Raw genomic sequence first — 27115 nt, 5'->3', positions numbered from 1 at the left:
AGAGGGAAAACACACACACACACACACACACACTCTGTCACCTTCACATGTGCATACACTCTCAATTAGCCGGCAAGCTTGTCAGACTGTTTGCAAATGTGGTTCCATTTAATTGCCGGTCTGTCTGAGGCTCAGTGAGACATAACAATAATAGTTTGAACAGACCCTCTATCTGCCTCTGCCCTTGTCATTCCTCTCTCAAAACAACCTCTGTTATCTTGGCCAGTCACACTCACATGCGTACAGCTCCGTACTGAGAGGACAGGTCTTTGAAAGTCATGTTCGACGCCCCCGCTCGTCACTACTACGAGTAGCGAAGATACAGATGGATGAAACAAGCAAAATACTAAAGTGTCAGTTTAAAAATGTTGACACGCACGCGGACAAGCCCGGACATGTATGAAATTACAGCCAGACACAGATTTTTTTAAAAAAAAATGTAATTACAGTGAAAGCAAATACAGACTGACAGGCTGAGGGTGTTTAGCTGACTAACTGTGAAAAACTGGGTTAATGTTGACATTTAAATATCATTGCATTTACAGTTTCAAAAATATTTGACTTTGAAAAGCACGTGTCCTGATTTAAAGCCACTAAATTGTTTCATTTGAATGTCCAGCAGGTTTAAAACACTTTTTAAGGATCAAACAAAATGTGTTAAATGTTGTAAAAAGCTTATTATTATTGTTTACATAAATATTTATGCCGACAAAAAAAAGTAATTTGCAAAGGGGTTGTTGACTGGTCTCTAAACCTGTTTGAATAAATAATTGGGCTGCCTATGAATTTGGGTTATTTTATCATTTTCCTGGCTTCCATACATTTTACAGGAGAAGCTCCCACGTGTGACTGGCTGTGCCAAATGTCCTTGCGGTATACCAAAACATCCATGTACCCTTCCTTTAAACGCCTGCAGTAAAACTGCTTTGTCCTAACCTGCGTATGACTCTGTGTCTGAGTATGTCCTCAAAGCTGTTTTCAGCACTCCTTCTTCAGATTTCTTTTCCTAAAACTTTTGCTGTTTTTGCTCTTCCTCAGATATGTTTGGCGTGGCCAGGTACCTCTTTCAGGGTCAGTGCCTGGATGTCTGCCCAGAGGGGTTGTTCCAGTTTGAAGGCTCAGAAGGGAGACGGTGTGACGTGTGTCCGGCATACTGCATTATCTGCACTGAAACAGATCGCTGCCTCCAATGCAGCCCAGGACACAAGCTCAGAAATGGCCACTGCATCCCACTGCATTGCAGCACAGGTGAGATACGCCGGTACAGAATGTGCAGGTAGTAGGTCACCTTCTATAAAGAAAAAGTGCATTAATAATATAATTTGTAATAAAACAATATATACTAGTCTGTGAGAACACGTGTAGCTGTATTTTAAAGAATACATAAAAAGGAAAATGGTCTCCAAAAGACAACTGCAACAAGCTACAACTCAGCTGAGCAGGTTTTTAAAGCGAGGATTTTACATTTGCAAGCAGCTTTGCAACCCCCCTCCTCCTTTTCATGCTGTGTTTGACTGAATCTGTCTCATATCTGTTGTAATTGAAGCCTTCTCTGTTCATAAATGAGCCTTAGTCTCTGGAACAAAGCTGCACTGCCAAATATAAATTAGAACAAATGTTGGTCCCGACTGAAGTATAGTAATGACAGTATAATAGATGGTATTGAAAGTTTATTCAGTGAAGCAGCTATTTTTGTTGCAAAAGGCTCTATAAAAACTGATCCCCTAGTAGAGTAATACAATCAGACTTGTCTTAACTTCGTTCATCTGTTGGCCGGCACAGAGCTGATGTGTTCTTACATCTACTTTCTGTTCCCGATCTGTTCAGCCCAATAAACACTTGCCAAATGTTTTCTTAAAGTTGAAAAGATTGAGAAGGACGAACCCGCTGCACTTTATCTCATCGTGGGAGATCAAATGCGGATGCCAGCAAATCGAGTATTGAGCAAGAGCTGAAATTTTTGAGTGAGATGTTATATTTTTTTGAGATACTGCGTTTGAGATAAGGAGGAGTGGTGGAGTTAGGTACTTAAAATTTCACAACAGTGAATCTGAGACGGAGGAATGATGGCAGTGTGTAAGTGAGGAGATAAAGTTTATGAATAAGGCGAGATGCTGATCTTATGTGGAAGGCAGACCTGCACAGACAGGATGAGGACCTTGCCGGGTTCGTTAGCTGTGCTGTATGTGACATCTCTGCCTTTTTGTCCTTATATATAATCTTATTCATTTGTGTCCACTTGTGTTCATCAGGTGAGGCCTCGGATGCAGAGGATGAAAAGTGTCTTCTTTGTGATGACGGCTGCGCACAGTGTAAACGCAGTAAGCATTTTTTCTTTCCATCGTCTGGCTGATCCAACCTTCTCCATCAACCGACCTGCATAAACAAAACCAGGCCCTAGAAAATAAGAGGCAGAGGCAGTCACGGGCGCTGCACAAAATCATGAATTAATAATCATGAGCCACCCTGCTCATCGGTGAGATACATTTGTGAAAGCGCAAACATGACACCTACTAAAGAGGGATGCTCTCTAAACGTGTTTGAAAGGATAGTTGTGAGTCATCGCCGCTGCATTTAATGACGTTGCCATTGATTTTAGTTGCACCTCACGCTCTGCTGTAGGCTCTCCATTACTGCAGGTACATCAATTCACTTAGAGGAGCCCCCAACAACTGAGTCAATTTATGAAAAAGTCAGGCGCTCTTAAATCTCTGAGCACTTTCCCTTCACTGGGAAAACCATATAGACTTAGTGTGGATGAGATTTGTGGAGCACTATCGGTACAAGTCACGTTAAGGTGAAAAGGCTGAGGGGTAATTATCAACATACCGTGGAAAATTGTTATTGTGGAGCTGAACTAGTCTGAGGTGGAGGCTCACTGTTATTATGTCATTATGCACTCTGGGTGGAATACGTTTCTTCAGTTTCGCTCTTGCCACCCACCCAGTCGTGGCAATCGCAATTCTGCAAGCCAAACAAGTCAGTCAGCACATTAGAGATTTGAGATGATTGGCTGTGTGATGTGATGCCACAGGCCAGAGTAAAGACGAAACCGTGTCGTTTTGTGTCACTGACATCTGACGTGTGTGTGCTCATACTCGTGCCAGAGGTCATCCTCTGTGTGTCAGCGTGGGGAATGCAGCTTAATCTGAATACTGCTTGTGGAGGACTTTTGGCTGTCAGGTTTGGGTGTATGATATTAAGCCTTAAATCATAATTATGAATAGATATACGAGGGGATTAAATCATGCACTATTGTGTTTTATAAGAAACCAAATTCCTAACTGCTTGGCATTGGATTTTGTTTTCATTTGCCTGAGAGATTAAGAAACTGTAGGCTCGAGGTTTGTAACATCGGATGAGATCAGTCAATGAATTCAAGCCTGACAGTGTGTGATAAGGTGCAGCAGCTGTTTCTCAGTCCTAGCTTCACCATCTTATAAATTCAACGCGTCTTTTTTGACTCGTCATCAGCTTTATGTCCTGTAATCCTCTTAGGTTACTATGATTTGTAATCAGTGGCGAGAGGTTTGAAAATATTTTACAATTGGATTAGTCAAGCTTTTGGTTCTGGGTAATGGCACTGATGCGTGCTTCTTGTGTACCTGGGTGTGATCTGATGTAATCGCCGTATTTTGTCCTTTACCTGGGACTCGAGACCTTCATCTTGCTTATTTTATCACATAGGGCGTGTACTGCAGTATTTTTCCAACATTAAATAAAAAAAGGCCTTTCTGTCTGTCTGGGTCCCATCCTTATTTTCATTCCTCATAACATCTCTACATGGCTGTTCGTGCCACACTCCATTTGATACAAGTGAGGATGGCTTAAATAGTTAATGGATTTCCATTTGTTTACTAATTTTTCAGGAATCGCAGCTAGCGTTGACCTCTTCCCGTCCATTACAAAAAGGAGTAATAAAGAGTTAAACCTCTTGCTCAGAGGCTGTTTGCATGCCAAAGCTCGGTTTCACCCCCAGAGTTCAGCCCTTTTAATGCACTGCATCTCATTTCTATGCTTGTCTCTTTGTATGAGGAATATCAAGGAGTTTTTCATAAACACACTTTCTCAGTTTCTCTTGCTGAATTGATGATTTGTGTTTGTTGACGTTAAAATCGAGTTCAGCCATTCCCCCTCCTGAGCATGTATAACTTTGACCTAATCTTTTGCTTTAAAGCGTGATTGTTGCTTGCGTAATATGTGTGAGCGCGTCCACATTCCACAAGTGAATAGTTCAGGATGTGCGTACAGGTTTTAAATTCTGTTGAAATCCCCCCTCCCCTGGCGTGCACAGTTAATATTTATGCGGGCGCTATTCTCTCTCTCTCCCTCTCTCACACACAGACACAGCCTGGAGGCATGATTTCCGGCTCCTCGCTCGCTGTCTCCTCTTCTATATACCTCTGTCCCTCCCACCTTTCCTTTCTCTCAGTCTCTCTCTGTATGAGTAATTGCTTTCACAGGTAGTGGCTTGTCGACTGCATTGAAGTGCAAACCAGTGCAGTGCTAAGTTGCGGGTGCTGGAGAGAAGCAGGGAGAGGAAAGGGGGTGTAGAGGGGGTCGGCAGAGGCTTTTTCTGGAGAGGATGAAGGTCCCAAGGGAAAGTCTGCAGATGCAGGGTTTTAAAAGCCCACCCCCATGCTCTCTCTCTCCTTCGAGATGTTTTGACATTGTTGGACTAAGGGATGACAGCGTGACTCTTTCCCACTTACCAGTTGGATGGTTTTGAGTGGCAGCACAAATTAATTAGTTTGCAAGAAAACAAGTTTCTTCCTTTGCTGCGTGTAGAAAAACAGTCACACGCTCACCTGAATTACTTATTAATATCCCCTCCATATGTTTCCTGGTCTAACGAAAACAGGGAAAAAAATTCATAACCCGTCACTCACATTATGCATTTTGTGTGTGTGTGTTTTAAGCAGCAGTACACCTGCAGTGCAAGCTCGACAAACAGAAAATCACACGCTTGCAATAATTGGGGATGAGAGAAATGCACTGATCTTAAAGATTGGAACCAAAGTGAGCACGGAGACTCGCTGGCTTTTACATTTGGTTTGTGGATTAGGTCTCTTTCTTGCTTTAAAATTGATCACACTCGGCTTATGATCGATCTGAGCATGCCATTCATTTCTGTGCTGAGCTGAACACATTTGATATGTGTTGTCAGAGTGCCTCCTGCTGCTGTCTAAAGAAACTGCATTCGAACAGTTACTACCTGCTTCACTGGTTCCTCACCTCACTTGTTCAAAAATCATCATATTTAAATTTTGATTTAAACAAGAATTTCAGAAATGCATACTAAGGCAGTTTTTTTTTTCTTTCCCTTTTTTCTTGTGTGGTTCAATTTCTGCTTTTTGCCACAGATGATTTGGGAGATCAGGAGCAGGAAACTGTTTGCCTTAAATGTGAAGAAGGTTACTACCAGTAAGTCTCCTCAGTTGAGTAAGTCATTAAGGTCCTCCTCCACGGTCACACAGTGTGTCCTCATCTTATAATGACTCTTTTTGTCTGCCAGATTAGGAGGCGAGTGCCATCGGTCATGTCCTTATCGGACCTACAGTGTGGAAGATGCCATGGCGTGCGCTCCGTGTGAAGATAAGCAATGTGTAATCTGTGACCAGTCCCAGTGCTACTGGTGTGAAGATGGATTTTATGTCTCCGGTAACATTTGAAACATTTCTTATTTGGTGTGTAGCAAAAATATCAGATAATAAACTGCCGATGGAAAAATATGTAACTACATTTGGTAGAGAAAGTGAGGAACTGAAAACCAGAAATTATGCTTTATGTTTGTGTTTTAAGAATATACGATCACTGGCCACCTTATTAGATATAGCATGCTAGTAGTGGTTGGATCCTCCTTTTTCTTTCAGAACTGCCTTAATTCTTAATGGCACAGAGTCATAATTTTTCATTTTTAAGTTCGACTGAGATTTTCATGCACCGACAAGGAAAGCAGGCACTAAACATTTGTCTCCTGACAAGCCAGCATGACAAAGCAGTCAAGATTTACAAGGAAAACTCACACGAATGCACAGAAAAAATCCAATTCAATTTTTTTTTTACTTCAGTTTTATTTATGTACCAAATACCAGGCAAAAAACCCAACAATAAAATACCAAAAGCATCAAAAACCTAGACGGATCTGCACATGTGACATTTTTCATTATATGCATTACACATTTTCTTTGTGTGTTTAGATGGCGAGTGCGTGGATCGTTGTGAAGAAGGTTCCTTTGTGAATGAAAAAAGCCGGCAGTGCGAGCCTTGTCACCGCAGCTGTCGTAGCTGCCGAGGGCCACGGTACAATGACTGTGACTCCTGCGAGGATGGGTTTATGCTGAGGAACGGAGAGTGTTTAGAGAGAAGCCAGCGTGCCTCTTCCCTTGAGAAACACTTCAAAAAAAGTACAGTAAATGATCATTTGACCTCAGTTCTAACTGCCATCAGCACGATCCATCTAGCATCCTGTAGATTGGTGATAGACTCGTATTGTTTTACATGTTCTGTGTAAAATTAGGAGTTTCACAGCACCATATTTGTTTAATTGTACTAAATTCTGAGTTTACTTCTGTAGTGTTCTTATACTAAAACATCAAACTTAAATGAAGCTGGAGAAACTGAAAGTCATGTTTCTATTGTACTCAGTAGCAGAGCCTTCATTTTTTGGGGGCATTTACATATTTAAAAGTCCTTTTATTTTTTTCTGTCACTTGTATGTCATTCCTTTTTTTTAAAAAAACACTTCCCATTTTCTTTTCTTCGACAGCTCAGTACAAACGTGAGACGTGCCACCCCTCCTGTAAGACTTGCCTTGGTGGAGGGAAGGAGAACTGCACCACCTGCCCCCCAGGTAAGCAGGCTGTATGCTGTGTTAGCCTGCCTGTGAAACTAGAACATACTTTAGCTTGATTTCTATCAGAACCCATGCTTTACCATCAACAGGTGATAAATCAACCATGATGTTTTTCATATATCCTATGGAACAATATCAAATACAGCAAATGCCGAAAGATGTTAATCACTGACAATATCATTTAAATTTAAATGAGTGATGTGGTTTTTCTTTTTTTCTTTTAGACCGTTTTTTGACTGCTCGACACACTTGCGTGGCTCACTGTCTGTCTGGCATGTTTGCCAACGTGGAGTCTGGCCAGTGTGAGGAGTGCTCACAAGGCTGTGTCATGTGCCAGACTGCCAATTTGTGCCAGCAGTGTCACAGTGGACTTTATATGGAAAACAGGAAGTGTGTGGTGGAGTGTCAGAGGTGCTTCTTCAGTTTCATCTTCTTTCCCTGCTGAACTCACACAAATGTAAAACGTCCGTAACATCTTGTTCTTATCTCTCTGGCTTGCTTCTCAGAGGGATTCCTAAAGATCTCGAATGCCTGCCATGTAGCACAGGGTGTGGATCCTGTGTGGAAAGTATCTTTCACTGTCTGAGCTGTGAGAGGCCGTACTTGCTGCTCAACAACTCCTGCGTGCTCCAGTGTCCTGAGGGTTATTATGCCAATGATACAGAATGCTATCACTGTCCAGCTCACTGCACTGAGTGCAATCAGTATGGCCTGTGCAAGAGTAAGTATGATCGGTGGAACAGTGAAGCGGAGAGGAATGGAAGATGAAGATGTGGAAAAGAGCTGTTTTGAAAGGCGATACTAGCTGAACAGATAAGGGAGATGAGGAAGGGGTGCAGAAGAGGGATAGACAGGAAATGCAGAGAGGTCTGTCGCTGCTGCCTTGACTGCTAATAATTCAGGCCTGAAACCTAAATTCGATAGCTGCAGAGGGTCAGGAAGTGAGGAAATGAAATAACAACAAAGAGCTGAATCCTTTGCTTTTAATTATAAATACTTAGACTTTGGAAATCACAAAAAAAAATGATTTTGCCATCTCCTTCTTCTTCCCAGACTGTGCACCTTACTACTTTCTCCATGATGATCAGTGTGTGGGTGATTGTCCTGATGGCTACTTTGAAAGTATGAGCCAGCAGGAGTGTGTGCGTTGTCATGATGACTGTGCTTTGTGTGATGGACCCGACATAGATGACTGCACTCTATGTCAAAGTGACAAAAATGTACGTTACAGTGGAGAATGTCTTTCTGAGTGTCCCAGCCAAACGTATTATGATGAGACCAGCAAAGAATGCAAAGGTAGGAAGGTGGAAACTTAACATGACCACACAATGAGAATGAAAATGAATCAGTGGAGTTGTTACAGGACATTTATACTCAGATTCTAGTTGGCTCTGTCTAATGGCTTCATATTTTCCCAGATTGTCCCAGTTCATGTCTGACCTGCTCAGGCTCTGAGCCTACATCCTGCGTCACCTGTGCTGAAGGCAGGCAAAAGGATGCCACTGGACATTGTGTGTGGTACAGTGAATGCTCCCCGAGCTCATACAAGGACCAGAATGGGAAGTGTCAACAGTGCCATAAACACTGCCATGGTTGTAATGGGCCAGGCAAAGACCACTGCTTAAGCTGTAACAGCCCACACTTCTTACTACGTAAGAAAAAAAAAGATGTACTGTAGCTCATATTATTTAATGTATGCTTGTCCTTTTCCTTTTGAAATGCTGACTCTGTGCCTGTGTCAATCAGACAACACATGCGTGCCGCAGTGTCCTGAGGGTTACTACGTTAAGGACCAGGATGAGCGCTTGTGTGGGCGCTGCCACTTCAGCTGTAAGACGTGTACTGGCCACCACAGTGTGGAGTGTGTCACCTGTAAACCTGGATTCTTCAAGCAGGGAGAGACCTGCGTCGAAACCTGCTCAGAGGGGTCAGGCAAAAAAACAAAGCCGTGCTCGCAAATCTCAGGAGTAGTCTCACATCCTTTAATAAAAAAACACCATGAAGTAAGCAGATATCCTCTTTCTCTTTCTCAGTCACTTTGGCAACACAGCCACCATGGTGTGTGAGCGCTGTGACCCGTCCTGTAGCCAGTGTCAGGGTGGTGGTAGCGGAAACTGTCTGAGCTGCAGAAAGGGCTATGTCTACATGAAGCAGTGGGGCCAGTGCCTGCAGAGCTGCCCTCCAGGATACTACCAAGTCAGTCATTCCATGAGCTGTCACAAGTGTCACCCTACCTGCAAGACCTGCAACGGTAAGGGAAGCCTGTCATGTCTATTTATTTATTCTTATCTGCATTGTAGCTTATTTTTACCCCTCAAGGCTGATGGGAAATTGAGCCCCATTGAGCCGTGTAGACACCGAACTTTGTGAACTCGATAAGTCGAGAACTACACGTAAGATTTTCAAATTGGTGAAAATTCTACATCTGCTAAAAATCTTAAGTTAGAATCTTGATGACCTTGATGACATCAAAGGTCAAGTTTTCTGAAACTCTTATGAAAAGAAGAACTTGAAAAAGATGTGACCTATGATTTTAAAATTTAAACCATATGTGCCTCTATTAGGAGGCTGAGGGGTAGCTGAGATTAAAAAAAAAATTATACTAAATTAAATAGAGAACAATTTTTCTGGAACATGGAATAAATGGATTTTCCCATTGAATCTAATCTTAAACTGTAGCAAAGATGAAGGCCTATTGTAACTGCTCTTATCTGTCGCCTCTCTCCTCTCAGACAACAGCGCTTTAGCCTGTAAGTCCTGTTATTTTGGCTACACGTTGATGGCTACCATGTGTACCGCCAAGTGTTCAATAGGCTACTACGATGCATCAGAGGTGACAGATCTCTTGTTTTTTTATTTAGCAAGTGTTTTTGTTTATGTTCAAATCACTCATTAATCTTACACTTATAATACGCAGCAAATTGCCAGAGCTGACCAAATGTGTGAACCCGCGGATTCAGTCTATGTTTTCTTCTTCAGGACTCAAAGTCAGAGAGCGAGAAACTCAAGTGCAGAGCGTGCCACCCGTCTTGTTTGGGCTGCCGAGGTCCCGGCATATGGAAATGCACCATGTGCCACGCGGGCCAACTCCTCTCTGATGATGGCCGCTGCTTGACCTGTTGTGGAAATGAGATACGCCACAAAGAACAACAAATCCCCAGGGAGTGCTGCAACTGCAAGTCATCACAATGTAAATGAGGAGTCACACTGAGACACTGACTTCCAGCAAACACACCTCTACGACCAGCATGTGTGATCTTTTCAGTGAAAATCCCTCCCTTAGCTTTTTGAACACATACTCTCGCCATACTTGTTCATGGAAAATTGTGTTTAAGTGCGTGTGAATCCTGCAATATATCTGGCCCTATTTAAATAATTTAATTCTCATACAGCCCATGGATGAGTGAACTCCGCTCCCTGTCAATGTAAAGGCATTTAAGTGCACATTTAATCCCTGAGATATCTTAGCCTTCTAGGACCTGGCGTCCACATATGTGGACATCACATTTTGGGTTGTCTAGACCACAGTACTAACTTTTGCTCTACAAGGCCTGATATCCACTTACGAGGACATTATACTGCCACTGTTCTATCAAAATTATAAACAAATATCCTCATATGTGCATCTCATTTTTGTCAGAAACAAAAATCAGGTAAAAAAAATAAAAAAATCTGCCAATTCTTTGTTTTTACATTCATCAGGTCCCAATCAACCCAAATATCAAAGAGAAATTAAAAATGCATGCCATGGAAGCATTCGGGTCTTAGGAGGTTAATATAAGATAAAGAAGTGCAGTTTCAACTGCACATCTCAGTTTTCTACATGATTAATGTGTAAAATTACTGATGAAAATCTTCTTCTTGTTTTGCCAGAAATTTCTGCAGTGGATGGTAAAAAACAGGAAATTTTTTGTCATTTAATTTAAAAGTCCAAAAATTTATTCTCTCCTTCATATTTTCCAAAGCCATCCAGCGGGCCGGTTTAACACTCCTGATTTAACAGTTTTCAGTTGTTAAACCAAACACACACTTTAGATTTGTGCACTTTAACCTCATGGTCTGCTCTCTCCTTTTTCTTAGTCGAGTGCATCTTGGATGTCAACTTTGTGGTGCTGCAGGGGGAAGCTCAGAGCAGTGGAGCTAAAGTCTTTGCCTTCGTTTGTGTTCTCATCATCCTCTCTGTGGGCGGAGTGCTCTTTCTCATCTTCAATGCTCGGTCTAAATCCCGTGTCACGACACCCAAAACCAGAGCTGGAGGGTACCAGAAACTGAGCACCAAGGAAAACACTGCACCACAACCTGCCAGCTCTTCATTTGGGGAGTACAACGACAGAATTATTGACGGTGACGATGACGAAGAAGAGGAAGATGATGATATTGTGTACATGACACAAGATGGAACAGTGTATAAGAAGTTCAAGTATGGGCTCTTGGATCAAGATGACATTGAACTAGAGTATGATGATGAGAGCTACTCATATAGATGAAGAGAGCGGACAGGGATGGTTCTCCGTTTGATGTTTATTTTGCAACTTTGTTGTGCAATGTCTTTTTTTTTGTAAAAGTAGAAACCGATCAGTCATGTTAATTTAATCCTTTTTAAAAAAAACAATTTGTATTCCTTTAGAAAATATTTAATTTCTAACAGTTAATTAGCTGGTGGGGCAAAGCTATGTGTAATTATAATAAAAGACAAGCCTGGGAAAGGAATTATGGGTATAATCAACATTTTTTTGCTACATATTGAAAATTTGAACCATCATTGTTTCCTGTTTTCATATCTACACAGACAGTCGTTTAATATTTTGGTGAAAATTATTTGGTTCTTTCAAGTTTGATAAACAGTGGGAAATAATGTTGTGGTGAAACAAAATGTTATTTATCTTTTTATGCTGAGAAGTGGCCTGTTGCATACATGTAAAAAATATAATAAACATTTAGAAACCGATCAGTATAGGATTTTTAAGACAGACACCTTTATTTGGTGATTTAAAAATCAGATGTCAGCCAATATTTTTTTTCCTTTCAGATACATGAAACAAAAACAGACTTCCCTAGCTAAGATAACATGCGCAGTTTAAAAATAATCTCCTTTACCCTCTACCCGACTCTGCTCGGATCAGCTTGTTGTTGAATTTCAAATGCCTTTTGCCAGCAGGGGAGTTGCAGCGTGCCCTGTACAAACCATGCATTGAACTACTAACACTGGTGTTTCTCCCATCTCTTCTTCATTTTTTAAATTTTAATTTATCAACCATTATAAATGCCGACACTGAGCTATCGGCAAATGGCTAATAATAGCTGATAAATTGGCTCTACTATAATAAAGATACTCTGCAAACCTGCATGGGTCATCTAAATTAGGCTTGCTTCTTAAGTCACTATAAATGTGATTCAAGACAAATTTAGCTGGATTTCGTTAGGGGAGGTTAGTGTTGTCTCGTCAGTACTATTTAATACAAGTCACCTATATTAAATTTTAAGTGTTAATTTAATATTACTTTAATTGGAAAACAGTAATAGAACGATAATTAAATTATGTTAATGTTTGCAGGATTCAGCAAAAGCTAAAACTAAACATCTTTGCATTTCACACACAATACTACATTTAATAGCACATACATGTGATATGCTTCTCTGCTTTGGCAACATGGGATTTTAAGCAGTCTTTAATTAGTGCTGAAATATCACCATTTTATTGTGTGAATCAGGTTAGAGGAATTCTTAGACTAGTGTGATTTGTGACCCTGTGTGGGTCACTTTGGATCTTTTCAGAACGATTTACAGTTGTTGTTTCCTTGTTTAGGCTACATTAAAATCAGACCTCCACACAACAGAGCAGAAAGATTCACAAGTGATCTTCCCACACTTTTCCTTAAAATATTTTTCTTACAGTTTGACTTTATTGTGACTTTAACGTAGCAGCTTGTTTGGTCTCGCTGAGATAACAAATCTTGTTCAGTCACTGAATGTGAAGTGAAAAGAGTTGGGATTTTTTTTTTTTGTTCTTTATGTTAAATGTGCTGTGAATGGTTGTTTCATAATAAAGCTGGATTAAAATAAAATTTGAGTTTCTTTGCAATTATTTAAGAGTTCAGGGTTCATGTGGTTAAAGAATGGCGACAATGGAGGATGTCAAGATTGCACACACTCACCAGCCACTTTATTAAGCCTTTTAATCTTGAAAATATGTTTCAGAACTGATTTAATCTGAATTAACATGTATATCTGTGCATATTTGTAAAAGCTAATACGAGTTCAGTAACAAAATTCAGGTTGTATCAGCCAAAGATGTAATGTGGCAAAAAGTATTAACAGGTCAGACAGCTACATATTGTTTAATGTGGGTTTCTTGTTTTCATCATTTTTGAAAATGCGCTGAATGTATATAAAGCCTTAAAAAGGAAAGAGAAGAAAAGAACTTTGATACAATTGAATTAAAATGATTTGATTTAATGAAACATGGATGAAAATAAAGGTGGATACGCTTTAATGAACTCTACATCAAGTATCTGTGGTCCCTGTGTAAACTAGACTAAATAACTGCAACATGTGAGACTAAAACACCAGACCGCCCTGCAGTAATTAGACGGGGGAGAAAAAAAATAAATTATCTATCGATATCACTATATCTTTGATAGGCTTGATAAAGCAGCACAATTAATTAGTTCAGTCCTTTGCACGCATTAGAAATGGAACAACTAAAAGGCATCTCACCAGCAAAAACAGCTGAGTGTACAACAAATGTCTTTTTTTTTTAAACTCTAAAAATAACATTTTAATGTCTCATGTAACACAAGAGTTTATAAGAGCTGAAATCACATCAGCAGGCTTCCATCATCAGAGCTTCGAATGAAAGTAAACACTTCATTGTAAAAGCCAAACAGGTACAGTCTCTCTCACTCACTCACACACACACACACACACACACCTAACACCAGCCAGGGCTTTGACAACTGTTTCTGAATGTAAATATATTAAATGCTGACCGATGCAGATACTAAGAATAGTGTGCTAGTTTGATCTGTTCAAATTCTCATAAATTGGTGTTAAACACTTCCACTTGTACTAAAAAGATCTTTTAGCATCTCCACCTGCCAGTGTTTTTCTATCTGGAACAAAGCCATCGACACTGAAATGAAAAGGCTAAAGGGAGTAACAAATTCCCAACGTGCTTAAAGCCCTTTTCAGCCTTAGTGTTCATCTATAATTCACTGCTGATTAAAAGGACCGGTCGCTGACAAGATAGTTAAGTGATACCTAAATCAAGATAAACTAAAAATAAAGATTAATAAAAGCCTTTTCTTAAAACATTTTAGGTAAACATATCATTCAATAAATAACCATCTTAACCATTTTCTTCCTGCGTCAAAACAAAACTGAATTTCTGGCCAAGTGTATAAGTTTTAGGGCAGTGTCCTTTTACGTTCTCCTTTCCTGAAGAGGGACATGTAAGGAGAAAACAAGAAAACTGAAGACTTTCAAAAAGCCTCAGATTGCACAATGTGTGTTTTTGTTGCAGATAATAATGCCCAGACCTTCTCTTTAACCATCGCTGAAGCAGAAAAAAAGATAAGTCATGTATTTCCAACCAAAATAAATAGTGATCAGACACTTAGTCTATTTGTACCTTTTACACACAATATTTTACAACTGCCTCTGCAGTGGTTGCAATTACCTTAATCCCAAGGTCTGTTTTTAGTGCCTTCTCTAGCAAACGATTCCAAAATATACAGCAGGACCGTTGAGAGGCAGACATAATCAGTCTGTGTGACAAAACCAGGCAGGAAGCTTAACAGCTCTTTACAAAGAGACACCAACAACAAAAGAAAAACAGAATAAAAAAGAAAAGAAAAAAGGATTGCTTATGATTAGGTCCATGTGCATGCATTGTGACAGCGAGGCTGAGCATTTACATAAACCTTTGTCTAATTCTGGTTTGTGTGAGTGTATCCACAGCACTGCTGTCCTAGCCAGCTGTTAGTGACCGTTCATAATAGTCTGTGAGGTGGACGGGCTGGGCGTGGTGGGCAGGACTGAAGAGGAGTTGGCCGTGCTGGTGAAGAAGTTGTCATCTTTCAGCTTGTGATGCTCTGGCAGCTCCAGCTTCATCTTGGCCTCCTCGATATCACTGTTGATTGCTGCAATGAGGGCTTCTGTCAGGACGGAGGCAAAGGTGAGAAAAGTGTTATGAGAGTCGCGAAAAAAGGGATGATGGAAATGTATTCATTAATACTGAGCAAAACTTTAAAAGGGCATTACTGGCATCACACTACATCACTTCTGTGTTGAGATGAGTGTAACTAAAAGGCATACCGAGTGAGTTAAAGCTTCTTTCTGGGCGGATGTAGCCCACAAGGACCACACTGAGAACTTCTCCATAAAAGTCTTCTTTGAATTTGTGTATCACATGAGTCTCCTATAACCAAAAATGCATAAAGTTAGATAAGAGCCATAATTGACTGAATTGCTTTTTTGTATTAGAAAAATGTTACAATGTTGCATTCGCGCCTATCCTGCATCTGGGGAAAAGAAGTGACTTGCAAAATAAAAAGCCAATCAATGCCACCGTGTGGAGGACACGCCATATCCAGACTGCTTTGTTGGACAAAATGATTTGAAGAATTTGAAGTTTTTAAATTAGTGCTGACAGAAATCAGTTTTTAGTCCAGATGTTGGGTTTTTTGGCATACATCAGGGTTCTCTCACAGTTTCCCAGCCACCCTTCCACTGAGCCCATTTCTGTTGAGGCTTCAGTGAACAGTTGATGCATCAATTAAAGGGCTTTCAGTCTGTAGTGCACATAAGCTATATCTGTCTCCCTGTAACAATAATCGGTCTGAATCTACACTTTTGAGAGGAGGTAACATTTCTACACATTGAAAGGGAAGGGAACCCACAAGACAGACAGCTGCATTAAAATGCCTAAACACTGGAGCTCTCGTGTCCATTTCTTACGCTCCTGTTATCTTCAGAAATCCTTATTTTTAAATCTGCTTAGTTTTACCTGCATATGCTAGCCACATGTCCATTTTAACAAGTAGAATACAGTTTTCTTTTCTACAGGAGATTCTGTTTTTTTATTTAAACTTCTTCCCACTGTGAGGATGCAAAAGAGTATCCTTTTTTGATATACAATGGGCACGATTGAGACAGGGGGAATTCCCATCTGGTAAACTAGACAAAAATTAAATAAATGAATTGCTGAGGAGATTTATGAAAATCCACCCCGACTAACACGTCTCAAATTGTTGACATGGTCATTAGCAAAAATAAGTATGTCGCTAGATGGAATAGACCAGTGTTCTTTAAAACCAGGCACATTGCGCGCGCGCGCGTGGTAGTGTGTGTGGTTGTGTGTGTACTGTGTGTACTGTGTACTGTGTATACTGTGTGTACTGTGTGTACTGTGTGTGTATACTGTGTGTACTGTGTGCTATGTGTGATATACTGTGTGTACTTAATAATATATATATATATATATAAAATATATATATATATATAATATATATTATATAAATATATATATATATATTAATATAATAAATCTATATTCACCCACGGCTTAGTCAGATGACTTTTTAAAAGAAGTTCACATATTCAGCCTAAATACGTTTGTGTGAAATCTAATTTTCCTCCCAAAGCTGTAGAATCGATGGACACTTATAACTAGATCATAATTAGCTTAGCCCTTTACTATCAAAGACATCTTTTGTGGCCACAACACTATGGCATTTAAGTGCTTACCATGGATTTCTTGGTATTTTTGTAGTAAGGGTTCCAGCCGATGCTCATCACCATTTTGTAGACATCACCATTACCCACACAAGCCCAGCCGTAGTAGATCCCTGTGCTGATATCTGCGGGAAGATTGTCCACCACGGAGTCTCGGAAGTTTGCTGTAGGTCAGAGGGAAACATCAGATGAAGTGATTTTCTCAAAATTACTTCAAACTAGAAGAAGACTTTTTATTTAACTGAAGCGTTCAACTGCTTTTTATGATAATGAAGGCCAGAAATGTTTGCAGAAAGCATTTGATTAATCTGTTAACTTCAGTGTATTCAAAACTGGCACTGTGAAACGAGACAAACTGCTTGAGAAGCTTCTGTGGAGGACAAAAAAAATACATGAAAGACATTTATTACAAACAAACCGCATCCAATATCCTATGTTGGTTTGATTTTAAGCCAAAAATCTTGCAAAATGCTGAAGGCCATATAAACTCATGTGTTTTGGGTTTGTCCGTGACTGCATGCTGCCCAGAGCTCCATTCTGATCTCTTAGAGTAAAGCCCACAGTTCATTAATTTGGCCATTTCTTACAGCAAAAAAATGCTGAACGTTGCCTGGTCAACAGATGTTTAAAATGCAGTCCTTATTAGTTGTTTTCAAAGCTATTGGACTGATACTGGTTAAGTGTAAAGATCTTAAACGCTAAACTTATAGGTGGTGTAAAACAAAAACTGAGCTTATTTCGAAAAGTACACGTGAGGATAAATGAAGTAATTAAAAGCTGTGAATCATCGTGACATTGTGGTAAAAAACTGAGCGATATTTACGTAAAAGGTGCAGAGCAGTTCAGTCGTGTGTAAAGGGGCAGTACAAAGAACAGTTGGACTAACAGAGTAACTGATCACACGTGCTATAACGCACATGTATTATATAAAATCAGACCACTAATGTTAACTTTGTCTACGGTTGTTTCCAACTACTAATTCCAACTACGTTATTTGCGTAAATCGGTGTTTAGTTAAGCTTAATTAAAAGCCCTGCAAACAAATGGTAAAATAGTCAACTCACCTGTGGGAATACCGAGTTCTTTGCTTCCCCTTCCAAATCCTCGAACGACCTCTCCCCGACAGAAGTACGGCAGGCTCTTCATGACTAGAGTCTGGGATAGAAGCTGTGTCTCTTGAATGAGCGCTACAGAATGACCTCGAACGACACACGGAAGTCCGGCTAGCTAAACAGACAGGACTACACGGTTATCTAACGCACTCTTTTTGCCCAAATTTTGCCCCTGTAGAGTTCAAAGTTCACATTAGTCTTTAGCTATTATGCTGTCCTCCTCGAGTAGGTTAAGGTTGAACCGTGAAAGTTCACTTACTATGCTATCAGCGCTAATAACTGTTAGCCTTACTGGAAACGAATAATTCCTAAAGCGGTTTTCTCCAAAAGTGCTGCTTACACCAGATCTGACAGACAGAAGTCTCCGCTTCAGACAGATCCACTCTCCGTATGACTGAGAAAACGAAGTACAGATCCTCACAGGTAGCCGGTTATATTACGTGTGTTGCACCATCACATATCTGCGTCACCAACGCTTCGTCTGATGTCACTGACCGCGTGACCAAAGACGGACGAGTAGCCATGTGCTGCCTTCAGGTGCTGTAGGAAATATAGCGATTACAGATACTCTGGCAAAGGAGTTGAGGAGATGTACGGACAGCTCGAATAGTTTTTAATCAGGAGGGTTGACTTGGCAGTCTTTTCTTTTATACTAATGCCACTAGTCAAAACTACATGAAATTGAGTTTGCTGGTTTGGGATGGCAGGTAATGAGCAACCACATGTTTATACATAAAAGCTGTACTGGTCATTCTTACTATTCGGTGCCATTTGAGTCCTAATGACATAATATGGTATATTTAGTGTAAAACTTGTCTAATGCTTATTTCTAAACCATTTTCTTGTATGTTTAACCCCCCTCTACCATAGAACACATTGATATATACACAGGATAAATACATTAAAAGTAAATTACTTTTATTTTAGCACAAGTCACTAAAGTACTATGTCCCCAGTCATGCTTGCTCGACTTCAGTTACAAATATAACTTAAAAAAAAAATAAAAAATCTAGATTTTTCATCATTTCTGGATTGGCTTATTTCTAATGTTCCTCATCAAATGTTCTTTTTTATTATTAAGCCATGTTTAATACTTAAAATCTTTAAAAAATGTTGTGTCCCTGAATCAACTGTCACCCCTGTTACTCTGATAAGAATTCCATAGAACACATCACCTGATTATTCTTTTAGTCACATGACACTCCCAGATGTAACATATTTTGGAGGGAAAACTTTCAAGAAGAAGACGAGTAAGTACCACTCTTTAATCAACCCTTTTTTCAATGTTTTAGCAAGATTTTGTAATGTGGCAAAGCATAACACGTCCAACCTGTTACGCTTATTAATAATGGAAACAATTTTTTTTTTGTAATTTTTATAATATGGCTAATAAACATGTTAAAAATGGTTCTTAGTGGTCACCATGTACTAGCTTGTTGTTCATCATACTAGTAGTAATGGCTAAGTTTAGCATAAAATCTCCCCCCTGTTACCGTCACCCCTGTTATTGCTATGCACTGTAACATGAAATTTCCTTGCAGATTTTAAAAAGGGACATTGTAGCTTTTAGAAAATGTAAATATTACTATAACTGTGTATTCAAAACAGTTATTAATAGAAAATTGAATGTCCTGTAACAGGGTGGACATTTGGCACGTCATGGGTAAAGACTTTGATTTTAAAAAATATTATAATATAATATCCTTAGCTGGACCAATACATTTTTCTTATAGGTTGAAAATCCCTCTTTTAGATGAAATGTTAAAATAATTCAAAATTTTGTATTTTTTGATGAAGAGTGATCACACTGAAATGGCACCGAATAGTAGGAATGACTCATGGTTTACCATGTCCATTTTTTATACTCCTGTTAGTATTATGTTACGGATTCATATATTGGGGATGGACACAAGAGGAAAAACCCAAAGAACAACACTGGTCCGGCCGGGTTGAGTCAAACAATGATTTTAATGATCACACGAGTGGGAGATGGACACCGTACGCAGACAGCCTCAGATCTCGCCTCAAAAACCACATTTCCATAGTTTTATGAAATCAGGGTATTAGAACGCCCCTTCATGCGTAAGACAGGTGCAATACAATCAATGTTGACAGTTTATTTAACACAGAAAAGAACATTCGCTCCTTCCCGAGGACAGGCACTGACTCCCACCTGTCTCCTGGAGCCAACTGTCCCCCTGCGGAGACACAACATTGCAGCTACAAGGATTTCCAAATTGATTAAGGTGATCAGTGTGTAATGCTCTGAATCAAGTATGTAATATTAAATGAATATTGTTTAATCAACTGCCACTACTTAAAACATAACAAAAGATATAACTGAATACAGAATCACAAAGAATAACATTATATCAGTGTTGTGTAAGCGTGTGCGGCCTTCTATGCTCGAAGCCTTTCCCCTCCATAGATCAGCCAGACATTCGCGCTGACTGTAGCTTTTAACCCTTATTAACTTGAGCACAACTCTATAATGAGCAACAAACTGCAATATGTGTGAGATGATCATGGTTACACCTGCAATGAAAGATCATATGATTATTCTGGTACCTGTAAATAGAAGATTAAGCTAAGGTTATAACAATCACTGTAAGGTAAAGGTTAATGTAAGGTCAAAAGCTTCAATAAATGTTTAATGCAAAGCTGATTATATGATTCTGATGAACTAATAATGCAGATACTAAAATAACAGAAAAACATCCCCTTTTTATCCCACAGGAGGTTGACCCCAGGTATTAACACTTATCCAAAAAAAACCCTCCCACCTGATTTGTGAATATTATACAAGTGACATATTTCTTTATTTATAGGCATATGTTTTGTAATGTTTCATTGGGAAAGATCAGCTCAAAGTGTTGAAAGTGTTGCCATATGTCCTGCTCCACCCTCACGTACGTCTCTGTCACTCCTGACTTCCTCCTGCAGTATCACAATTCTTCACTTGGCACCCTACCATATGCTTTCTGTCGATCGACAATGACACAGTTCCAGTTTCTTCTAACCTTCTCTGCACTTCTCCATCAACACTCTAAAAGCAAACATCACATCTGTAGAGCTCTCTGCATGAAGCCATACTGTCGCTCACTGATCATCACCTCTCGTCTTAGCCTAGCTTCAGGAACTCTTTCCCACAGCTTGATGGTATGGCTTATGAACTTTATTCCTCTGTAGTTATTACAGCACTGCAGATTATCTGAGTTCATGAAAAATCTGTACCAGCAAGCATTTTCTCCACTCCTCAGGCATCTTCTGATAGTCTGGATAAAAAGTCTGCTACCTTCTCTCCAAGGTCATTATAGTTACTATATATATAACTAAAGTAAAACCCGAAATAGGTGTGGAAAAACATTTTATTTAACTGAACTAAAAATAAAAAGGGTTAGGTTAGTTCTTTTATATTTTAAACCAATTGTCTTTAAGGTCTGAGTTTTGTCATCATCCTTTGCTGAATGAAACAGACCACAAGAGGGCAGCTCGAGGCCATTCCCTTACCAAACAGGGCCTGTGTAGACCTAACAGTTTTGTAATCTGAAATTTAAAATCTAGCAGTATGCTGTTGGGTAATTAATTTTGAAAAATCTGATTAAATATTTCAATATGAAATACATTTAAATTCCAAAATGCATGCAATGGATAGATCCTATAACCAATACAGACCTGTGTGTGTCTTTAAGCAAAACAAATGCAAATACACGACAAATAAGGAAAGAGTAAAATTTTAGGAAGATGATATAAAACAGAGTCCAGCACAGAGGGCAGCACGGTGGCACGGTGGTTAGCACTGTTGCCGCACAGCAAGAAGGTCCTGAGTTCAATTCCACCATCAGGCCGGGGTCTTTCTGTGTGGAGTTTGCATGTTCTCCCCGTGTTTGCGTGGGTTCCCTCCGGGTACTCCGGCTTCCTCCCACCGTCCAAAGACATGCAACTTGTGGGGATAGGTTAATTGGATAATCCAAATTGCCACTATGTGTGAATGTGAGTGTGAATGGTTGTCTGTCTCTGTGTGTTGACCCTGCGACAGACTGGCGACCTGTCCAGGGTGTACCCCGCCTCTCGCCCTATGACAGCTGGGATAGGCTCCAGCACCCCCCGCGACCCTGAAAAGGATAAGCGAATGGATGGATGGATATAAAACATTTAAAACATCTTTACACCTTTGAAATGGCGAGATGATGGTGGTGGTCTAATAGGAAATGTATTTATTTTTGTGATAAAACGTTAAAAGGACACCCCGCCCCCCACCTGCCCCCAACAGTTTTTAGAGCGGAGCCATGCCATGAAATAATTCCAAAGTAATCAATGAAATCCTAAAATGGATTCTGGCAAATGGGAAGACTGTGTAAATCTGCCATTAATGAGGTGATGACAGACTGGAAACTTCTGTGGTAACCTACTAAGGTTTTTAGACATGTACAGTGAAGGTGAGAAAAGGGTCTCCCATGTATGATTTTGATCAGTCTCTCCCATTGCGGTGGAGAATTTTTTCTTCAGTTAGATACCCAGGTCCTGTGGCTATTAGACCAAACGTGAACTTGAATTGAATTTGTGGGTTTGTGGCCAAATGACCAGTTAAACTTTGTGACAAACTTTGTGTGAGTATGAACATAATTCCTGGTTTTGTTTTTTGTTGTTTTTTCTTTTCTTTGTTTATTTCACGATGGCATAAAGGCGTCAAACGGATCTGATTTCAGTGTTTGAGGTTTATCACAGGTGATCACATCCCTATTACCATCTCCATTAACAGCTATAGTAGGGAGGAGTTTTCTCACACAGGACAAGATCCCTGACTGGAGGTCAATGACCATTCCCATCTGGAAGGGTCATGAGCAGAGATTGGCAGTAACGCGTTAATGTAATCCGATTACTTTTTTCAAGTAACGAGTAAAGTAAGGGATTACTATTGCAAAAATGGTAATTAGATTACCGTTACTTTCCCAGAAGCACTCTGCGTTACTGCGTTACTAAAACCATGATTTTCTTGTGAGAATGTCTCATGGCAATAAGGGAGTGCAATGTTCATGACAACAGCTGTGTGCAGATCAACAATGGATAATATATCGAGTGCAGGAGAGAGTATGAGCGTGCAGCGTTTAAAGCGTGGAAAAAACTGAGCTTATTTTGAGTTTGATTCCGTAAAAAGTGACAAAAACATTAGTGTCCGTTGTGCGTGGGAAGAAAACTTCTTTTTACAGCGAAAAAAAACCCCTAAACATCCAAGCAAGCACCGAGTGCGCAACGACGTAATGGGAAATTCACAGAGAAACTCGCGGATTCTTCAACTGACCGCTGCGACACACCTGCACCAGGGCAAACCTCCGCCTACCACAGTCCTGCTTTACAGGTGAAAATATATGGCGTTATTTTTGTGCCACTATTCTGAGCACACGTAAAAAAAGTTTGCAGGTGCAAGTGTTGCATTTTGAGGAGAAATTTATTTTGAGCGAAGAAAAGCTGAATTTGAGTGAACAAAATTCATTCCTGCGTGCAAAAAATGTATTTCAGTGTTTGCTATTATCCATACACACCAATGACTGTATAAAACATTGATACACACACACAATAGCAGCCCCTCTCGCTCGCAATGTGTTGCTCGCGCTCTCAACATTTCTGCCCGTGCGCACTCACCTCTTTCTTTACATAGTTATATTTGTGCCACAAAACCAGCCAATCACAGACTTGGATGCAAAAAAATCTGATTGGCTATTCTGGTCTCCAATCAGCTCGAAATGACGAAATGCAATATCCCAGACTCCATTTCGTCCAAAACTCAAATGAGGCAGTGGCGGAGGAACACAGAGTGGCGGAGTTTGAAATATTACTCTTTCTGGGTCACAAAATAAACTTTTAAGATATTTTCATGCGAGAATGGTGTTCTGTAAACTTCTAATATCTGCTCGATTTATCAAGACATCACATATTTGCATAAGTGCTCTAACGTTTGGAATGTTGCATATAATTAGATTTTTGCTTGATGCATAAAGTTAAAAGATTACAACTAATAAAACAAGTTTTAAAAAAAAGTCGAATTGGGCTGAAAGATCAATTGCTTTATCAACTATTCAGGTTGTGAATCGTGTTTTTAAAAAGTAACTAAGTAATTAATTACTTTTGAAAATAAGTAATCAATAAAGTAACGGGTTTACTTTTTGGGGGGAAGTAATCAGTAATTAGTTACTGATTATTTTTTTTCAAGTAACTTGACCAATACTGGTCATGAGGAGAACAAATCAGGGAGTGCAAAGTCAAAAGCATGGCTCTTTACCTGCGTCATTATTCAACTAATCAGATAGATGCACATTCTCATATAAAACTTTGTGTAAAGCTAAGATAGATTACTCTCTTTTTGGGAAGTTGGCTGCAGCTAACTGCTTGCAGACTGTGGCTGTCTAAACAGAAGAGATCATGTAAATGCTCATTTTGGATCATCCAGTGCTTTAATAAATCCACCACAAGATGAAGTGTTTCGACTGGTGATTTCTAAAGGTGTATAAATGATCACGCTAACACAAGCAAGGAGCTTTATGACAGCACTCTCTGAGATGAAAGGAGAGAGATCATTTTGTTTTGGCATGACTGAGAAATTTGCAACCATGGTTGACATACTTGAAATGACAATCTGCACTGGTTGGTTTCGATATCTTGAAACAATGTTAGAAAACAAAAGTCAAAATAAAGACAAATGATGCCAAGATATGCCTGGAATCTGGCATTATTTTTAGGTTCAGCCAGAGAAATAGTAACAAATTATGTGTTTTTGCAAGAGTTTGTTACTTGGCACCCACATCCCTGCCAACTTCACCTGGACCCACAACACCATTGTTGTTTCTTTGTTATTTTTGGAAAGGACTTCAATTTTAAAGCTTTAGAATTCAAGTCTTGCCAAATGAATCCTGCATTCTTGATCCTGCAACAGAGTGCTATATGACAAAAACAGGGTACTTATAAATTCACTTTCAATTTAATTTGGTTTCTTTTCAAAACACAAACAACAAATAAATAAATGAAGTGCTGTGAGATAAATAAAAACAAAGGCATCATGTTGGCTGGTTTTCTGGATTGGTTGGAAACATCCAACAAGCCCAACCAGTCTAGTGTTGCTTTGCATTTATTTTACATAAATGTAGGTTTTGATGAGACTGATGAATAGATCTTCACACAATGTTATGAATCGAGAGGAAAAACATGGCTGACCAAGCTTTCAAAATAAGAGCGTGTCACTCTTGGCGTCAAGTCTGCAGAAAAAAAACACTGCACTTGCCAATTCTATGTTAAAGTTCTATAGTGTATAGTTCTGTTTGCTATAAGACCTCTTTGGTATCTGTTTATTTAAACACACTCTTTTAATGGCTACAGATCCGAAAGTGTGAAACAAAGTTGTTTGTTAAAAATGTATTAATCTGAAAAATGCTGAGAGGATGTTTTCAGATGTCATTTAACTGAAGGACTAAAAGGTTCCGTACAGGTTTGATGCACCAGAAAACTTACAAGGAATACCAGAGCAAACTATCATAACAAAATAAGGTTTTTCTGTGACGATGAAGATCCCAGGTAGGAAGAATTGACTTTTTCTTTTGCTTAAGTCAGGGAAAACTCAAAATGAGTATCGTCAAGATCAAGAACAAGAAGTTTATGATCATATATACTGTGAAATACACAGTGGTTATGCTGAGCAATCATGTTTGGAGTATAACAATTATTTTTCCTCACAGAATGTTTTATTTAAAAACAGAGGCTTTTGTTTTATTTTCCTATAATGCAAATTCCTGTTATGTTATTGTTGCCTAAAACTATTGAATTTCAAAGTTTTATGTTGGTTATTGTTCTAAACTTCAGATTTTTATATTTTGCTGCAGTGGAAACCCTTTGGTTTAAAAGGTTTCACAGGCTTATACTAAAAGAAAAAAAAACATGGAAGAAGAAAAATGAATACCCATTTCACTGCGGGTTGTACTTGTATAACTATGCATGTGAAAAATAAAGAATCTTGAATTGAAATTAATCCATTCACTTTTACAATGTCAAAACTATCGCGATTCCCAAACATACAGAGCTGCTTGGCATTTCAGTCCAGCATGTGATTATTTTATTCTAAAGTTAAAAAAATACACTTTCAGGTGAAATTTGGCAAAAACAAAAAAGAAAAATCTGGCATTGAAGAAAGTTGGTTTTAATATGTGATATTAGAGAAACTCTTAACCATCTTTGATCCTAATCAACAACACAAGCAACTTTAACTTTAAAGGGTCTGTGTATGTTTTTTTCCTACTACCCTTATATCATCTCTTGGTTCCAGGTGCAGTAATGGATGGACTGATTTGCATACCTTCATGAAAAGATGTTATCTGCATATCAGCAAGCATTAATCATTAGTTTTATTTTATGGTGCGAGAGGTGTCAGACATTTTTAGCAGCTCTTTAATATTATTGAATTCATATTCTCCTCTTACTGTAAATAATGCGATATTTAAAATGTGTCTGGAAGCTACGATCTTTGCAGTTCAGTGCTGTACTGGGATTGCTATGGATGCTTTCCCTACTTAGTCAACTGAAAATAGGCAGAAGTGCTGCCTACATCCTCAGGTATCAATGGCTAGAGTATACCAATGATGATGAGAGCCCAGAGAAAGTTTGCAACTGCTCAGCAATCCTGCAGGGAGAGAAGGAGGCATTGCAGCAAGCCAAATTATTGACCATCAGTAAAGACTTTCAGAAGAGTATTCAGATTCCTGATGAGTATTATATTAATGCAACCCAAAACTGCAGGTTTGTACTTTAAATAGCAGGTTTCAGCAGAATTTAACACTTAGTCATGATTTAAATATATGGCTTTTAAAAACAATATTATTTCCTCAAAACTGAATTTACAGGAAATTCAAAATAACCATGAAATACATAACATTCCCGTTAAGCAAGGAAGAAGAGGACTTTCCCCTGGCTTACTCTATAGTTGTCCATCACAAGGTATGTATTTTCTATTATCAGAATTTACTGACAATTATGTCAATGGGTTTAAAGAATGCTTAAACTTCAGATTGATTAAAAAAAAATCTGTCTCTACATAGTTGTGTGTAAAAGATTTCCTTTCACACTTAAATGTTTGAGATTCATCCATCCATCCATTCCAATCTCAGCTACCATAGGGCAAGAAGCCAGATCATCAAACAAATTTAAATATTGGTCAAAAATAACTCAAGTTAACACAAAATGAAACAGCTTCAGTTTCTAAATTAAGTTGTTTATTATGAATGGGCTCTCAGCTTCCTCCCTTAATCTTTCCTGCTTATATACAGGGACGTGCAGAGGGGGGGGCTAGAGGGGCTTGAGCACCCGCCCCTTTCCTGATGAGTGCCCAAAGTGCCCTTTTGTTGAGGCAACTTTTAAATTTTTTTAATTT

The 27115-nt window shown here is 39.2% G+C and overlaps 3 protein-coding genes across 3 annotated transcripts in view; 2 read left to right on the top strand and 1 right to left on the bottom strand.

The window, feature by feature from the left end:
* pcsk5b (proprotein convertase subtilisin/kexin type 5b) overlaps positions 1–12929 on the top strand; it is an 84023-nt gene extending 71094 nt beyond the window's left edge. Inside the window, exons 23-37 of the mRNA XM_042218369.1 lie at positions 1039–1248; positions 2253–2321; positions 5364–5424; positions 5516–5661; positions 6201–6407; positions 6770–6853; positions 7081–7267; positions 7363–7577; positions 7910–8152; positions 8275–8508; positions 8603–8783; positions 8890–9107; positions 9589–9689; positions 9836–10046; positions 10937–12929. Coding sequence (XP_042074303.1) covers positions 1039–1248; positions 2253–2321; positions 5364–5424; positions 5516–5661; positions 6201–6407; positions 6770–6853; positions 7081–7267; positions 7363–7577; positions 7910–8152; positions 8275–8508; positions 8603–8783; positions 8890–9107; positions 9589–9689; positions 9836–10046; positions 10937–11343 — 2774 coding nt within the window. The 3' untranslated portion in view covers positions 11344–12929. The remainder of the gene's footprint in view (positions 1–1038; positions 1249–2252; positions 2322–5363; positions 5425–5515; positions 5662–6200; positions 6408–6769; positions 6854–7080; positions 7268–7362; positions 7578–7909; positions 8153–8274; positions 8509–8602; positions 8784–8889; positions 9108–9588; positions 9690–9835; positions 10047–10936) is intronic.
* Positions 12930–13288: 359 nt separating this feature from the next.
* rfk (riboflavin kinase) lies at positions 13289–18193 on the bottom strand. The gene is made up of 4 exons (XM_005916239.2): positions 17656–18193; positions 16604–16755; positions 15173–15275; positions 13289–15012 (listed from the first exon to the last, which is right to left on the bottom strand). Exons 1-4 carry the CDS (start codon positions 17735–17737, stop codon positions 14837–14839), a joined length of 513 nt encoding a protein of 170 aa, XP_005916301.1. The 5' UTR covers positions 17738–18193; the 3' UTR covers positions 13289–14836.
* Positions 18194–26064: 7871 nt separating this feature from the next.
* LOC121811877 (beta-1,3-galactosyl-O-glycosyl-glycoprotein beta-1,6-N-acetylglucosaminyltransferase-like) overlaps positions 26065–27115 on the top strand; it is a 10800-nt gene continuing 9749 nt past the window's right edge. The window contains exon 1 of the mRNA XM_042218368.1: positions 26065–26484. Coding sequence (XP_042074302.1) covers positions 26177–26484 — 308 coding nt within the window. The 5' untranslated portion in view covers positions 26065–26176. The remainder of the gene's footprint in view (positions 26485–27115) is intronic.

The sequence above is a fragment of the Haplochromis burtoni genome, unplaced genomic scaffold (assembly GCF_018398535.1).
Source record: "Haplochromis burtoni strain Fernald_Lab_line unplaced genomic scaffold, NCSU_Asbu1 Contig_18, whole genome shotgun sequence".
Classification (NCBI taxonomy): domain Eukaryota; kingdom Metazoa; phylum Chordata; class Actinopteri; order Cichliformes; family Cichlidae; genus Haplochromis; species Haplochromis burtoni.
The sequence above is the reverse complement of the archived record's forward strand: the minus strand, read 5'-3'. Positions and strand labels throughout refer to the sequence as shown.

Bases quoted from the DNA above. Each gene is read 5' to 3' on its own strand.
- rfk (XM_005916239.2), bottom strand. From the start codon at position 17,737: ATGAAGAGCCTGCCGTACTTCTGTCGGGGAGAGGTCGTTCGAGGATTT. The intron at 16,756-17,655 runs GTGAGTTGACTA...TCTGACCTACAG, and splicing joins AGAACTCGGTATTCCCACAG to CAAACTTCCGAGACTCCGTG. The intron at 15,276-16,603 runs GTAAGCACTTAA...TTTTGGTTATAG, and splicing joins AAAATACCAAGAAATCCATG to GAGACTCATGTGATACACAA.